Source organism: Chinchilla lanigera, unplaced genomic scaffold, assembly GCF_000276665.1.
Source record: "Chinchilla lanigera isolate Chin_1 unplaced genomic scaffold, ChiLan1.0 scaffold00064, whole genome shotgun sequence".
NCBI lineage: Eukaryota > Metazoa > Chordata > Mammalia > Rodentia > Chinchillidae > Chinchilla > Chinchilla lanigera.
Genome location: NW_004955465.1, coordinates 1,136,929 through 1,141,028, shown reverse-complemented (window position 1 = coordinate 1,141,028; position 4,100 = coordinate 1,136,929). Strand labels below are relative to the sequence as shown.

Here is a 4,100-nt window from a genome sequence, read left to right as displayed (position 1 = left end):
AATGTCCATCAACTGATGAATAGATAGACAAAATTTGGTGTATTCATACAGTAGGATGTTTTTCAGCCATACAAAGAACCAGGCACTGATATTGCTACGGCATGAATGACCCTTGAAAATATTATGCTAAATGGAAGGAGACAGATATATACACACATACATACACTGTATACATATATATATACACACACATACATATATATATATACATATAAACAAACAGCAGTTATTGTGGGGTAGTAGGGTCATGAATAACAGGCTTGTTTTTTCTTTGTATTCCCTAACTAAAAAAAGAAAGAATATAGATTATTTGTATAACTTAAAGGGCAGAAACAAAAACAGAACTTCCCCTCAAACAGTGGCTTGGTCACTTCTTTCCCGCACTGTCTACCTGCATAACTCTCTGTGTCAGATATTTTCAACTTCTAATGACGGGCCTGAAGCTCCCTCCTACCTTCCCTTCCGCTTGTCCCCATGACACTGTCTTCGCAAATCCAGCTTAGCTTTCTTCACATCTGCAAACACAGACTGCCTGAGTTTAAGGGTTTTTTTTCTCAAAAAGTGTTTCTGCTCCCCACAGAACAGTTACTGTGCATCTCCGTGTGTTTGCCTTGTAGGTGGGGACTTCCTCTGTGGTCTACCCAGCCGCAATGTTTGCTCCCGAGGTAGCGGCCAGGGGAGTGCCAGTGGCCGAGTTTAACACGGAGACCACCCCAGCCACCAAGAGATTCAGGTAGAGGGACAGCCGCGGCGGAAGAGGGGAGGCAAGGGCGGGCTTGGACATGTTCTCTCCACAGTCCGTCACCTTTATGGAGGAACAAAGCACTAACTGCAGCCTAGAATGACCGTGTCTTTTTCACAGGAGTTGCCACAGGGCTCGTGTGTTTTCATATTTTGAAAGCTCTTTGATTCTTGAGACTTGACTTTTATTTGTATCTTTAACAAGAACATTTGTATTTCTGATCACCTTGGGATATTGATCCTGTTGCCCAAATTTGTGTGCAAGTGTAGCTCAATCTAGAGTACGTTTTTTGTTTTATTGTGTTTTGTTTTTGTTTGTCTTTTTGAGACAGGGTCCCACTATGCAGTTCAGGCTGGCCTTGAGGTCACTTTGTAGCCCAGGCTGGCCTTGAATTCACAATGATCCTCCTGCCTTAACCTCCCAAGTGCTAGGATTACAGGCGTGTGCCACCATGCCCAGGTAGAGCATGTTTTCAAGTCTTATTCTAGGTTCCATTCTGTCTTCACTTTGTTTTGCTGTTTTTTCTCATCTGTAGTTTCTTGCCTTCACTTTTAATTCTTGCCAGTTTGCTTAATTTCTTTGTACAATAAGGTAGAATATAAGTAAGTCATAAATAGAAATAAAACACAAGACTTCAGTGAAGCCTCGTGTCGTTTTGTTGGTGGCCTTCCATCTTGAACATGCTGACACCTGTGGGCCATCTTGCGAGGTTTTGATGACATTGCCGTGGATTGCAACAGGGTGTTTCTAAGCTTCCTTGGTGGTTCTACTGCATGACCAGGACAAGAACTGCTGCTCTAGGTCTCCCTGGGGCTAAAACCCATGCCACGGACACTGCAGCAGGAGCCTTGTCAGATGAAACTCTTGACTATGGTCCTAGGCTTCTCTACATGTCCACTGAATCAGCTGCAGCCTATATTCTTGGCCCACAGTTCTTCATCGGTGTGAATTTCTTCATTTCTTTCTTCATCAGAACTAAGAAGACTTCTTTACAAAAGGGTCTCCTGTACAAAGCTTATACTCTAAAAACTATAGATCATTGTTTACATAAACAAATAAATAAGTAAAGACCTAATTAAATGGAAATATATCCCATGTGCATGCGTTGGACCAAATTAATATTTTTACAGTAGTAGTCACCCCCAAACTGATCTGTAGGTTCAGTCTGGTCTCTATCAAGATCACAGCTGCCTTTTTGCAGAAATTGACAAAGTGGTCCTAAAATTCATATAGAAATTCAAGGAACTCAGAATAGCCAAAGCAAAAAGGAGAAATTTGGAGAACTCACACTTCCCAATTTCCAAACTTATTACAGAGTTGCTCTGGTTGAGACAATGTAGTACTGGGATGTGGACAGATATATGCAATTAGTAGAATAGAACTGAGAGTCCCTCTCATCTGTAGTCAACTGAATTTTGAAAAGATTGTAAAGACAGTTCACTGTTTGTGATGGTGATGGTGGTGGGGTAGCCTTTTCAACAATGGTGCTGGACATCCAAGTGCAAAAGAAGGCAGTTAAGCCCTTCATCAAAATAATCACAAAAAATTTACTCAAAGTGGGTCGCAGATCTAAATGTAAGAGTCAAAACTATGGAATTCTTAAAAGAGAATATAGGAGTAAATCTTTGTGACCTTAGATTAATTTTTAAAAATTTTAGATATAACACAAAAGCACAAGACAAATGGGTAAGTTGAACTTTATCAAAATTAAGACAGAGTCTATCCATAAGATGAAAAAGCAACCCACAGAATTAGAGAAAAGATTTGTACGTCTAATATGTGATAAGAGATGTATATCTAGAATATATAAACAGCTCTTACAATTCAAAAGACAACGTGCAGGCAGGGGATGACACTCGGTGGCCCAGTGCCAGCCTGGCAAGCATGAGGCTTTGAGTTCAGTTCCCGGTAACAAAACAAACAAACAAACAAACAAAAAGGCAGTGTGCTTGGGCCAAAAGTTTTGAAAAGACATTTCTCTAAATATATACATGTGGCCACTATATATATTAAAATGTCACTCAGCATTTAAAGAAATGCGAATTAAAACCACAATGAGATACCATTTCATAACCAGGATGGCTATAATTTTAAAAAGAAAAAAGGAAAGAAAATACCAACTGTTGGTGAAGACAGTGGAACCCTCCTACAGTGCTAGTGGGAATGTATAATGCTCCAGCCTCTTTTGAAAAAGAGTCTGACACTTAACTAAAGAGTCACTCTGTGCCCCAGTAGTCCTATCCTTTGGTATCTCTTCTTAGAAATGAAAACATATGTCTACCCAGTAAATCATACATGAACGTTCATAGGAGCATTATTCATGGAAAAAGTGGAAATAACCAAATGTCCATCAACTGATGAATAGATAGACAAAATTTGGTGTATTCATACAGTAGGATGTTTTTCAGCCATACAAAGAACCAGGCACTGATATTGCTACGGCATGAATGACCCTTGAAAATATTATGCTAAATGGAAGGAGACAGGCATAAAAAAAACCCTAAATATTGTTTGGCGCCACTTACAGGAAATACCTAGAATAGAGAAATCAATGGAAAGAAGGTAAGTTTGTGTCTGCTTTAGGGTGAGGGTAGAGAAAAATGAGGAGTGAGTATTGTACTAATGGACATAGGCTTTTCTCTTGAGTTGATGACAGTGTTCTGAATTGACTGTGTGGTGATCTTACAACTCTGAATAAAACCAAAACAAACTCACTGAATTTGTGTGTGTGTGTGTGTGTGTGTGTGTGTGTGTGTGTAGCAGTGGGGATTGAACCTATGGGTATTCAATCTAAGTTACATCTCCAGCCCTTTTTATTTTTTAAATTTTGAGACAGGGTCTTCCTAAGTTGCCCAGGCTGGTCTTGAACTTGCAATCCTCCTGCCTCAGGCTCCTGAGTCACTTTAATTCTACACATGTGCTACCACACCTGGCAAGTTATACATTTTAAATGGGTAGACCAAGTTATGAATTAAACCTCAATAAAGTTGTTATATTTTTAAAATTAAACTTTCTTCTGACTTATCCATTGAAAAATGGACATTAGGCCTCCCTGTCATTTTCTCCGTGGCACATATATGTAGCCGCTGGGCTATTTAGCATCATTAAAAGTAATGATGTGTGGACAGGGTACATTTCTGTAGCAGGCCGTGAGCTGCCTCACCAATCCAATTCTTCTAATGTAGTTTATTTTCAGCTATTGATCTCCAGGTCATCCCTAATGATTATAAAGAATTAAAGCAAATGTTCATTACAGAAAAGTAAGAAATGCAGATAAGGAAAGGAAGAAAATAAACTTGAATTTCCATCATTAAGATTAGAGTTGCGGGGGCTGGGGATTTAGCTCAGCGGCAAAAGC

At 39.5% G+C, this 4,100-nt stretch overlaps 1 protein-coding gene across 1 annotated transcript in view; it reads left to right on the top strand.

Moving 5' to 3' along the window:
• Window positions 1-4,100, top strand: part of Sirt5 (sirtuin 5) — a 38,388-nt gene that overhangs the window by 26,576 nt on the left and 7,712 nt on the right. Inside the window, exon 8 of the mRNA XM_005398799.2 lies at window positions 618-733. Within this exon, the coding sequence (XP_005398856.1) occupies window positions 618-733 (116 nt within the window). The remainder of the gene's footprint in view (window positions 1-617; window positions 734-4,100) is intronic.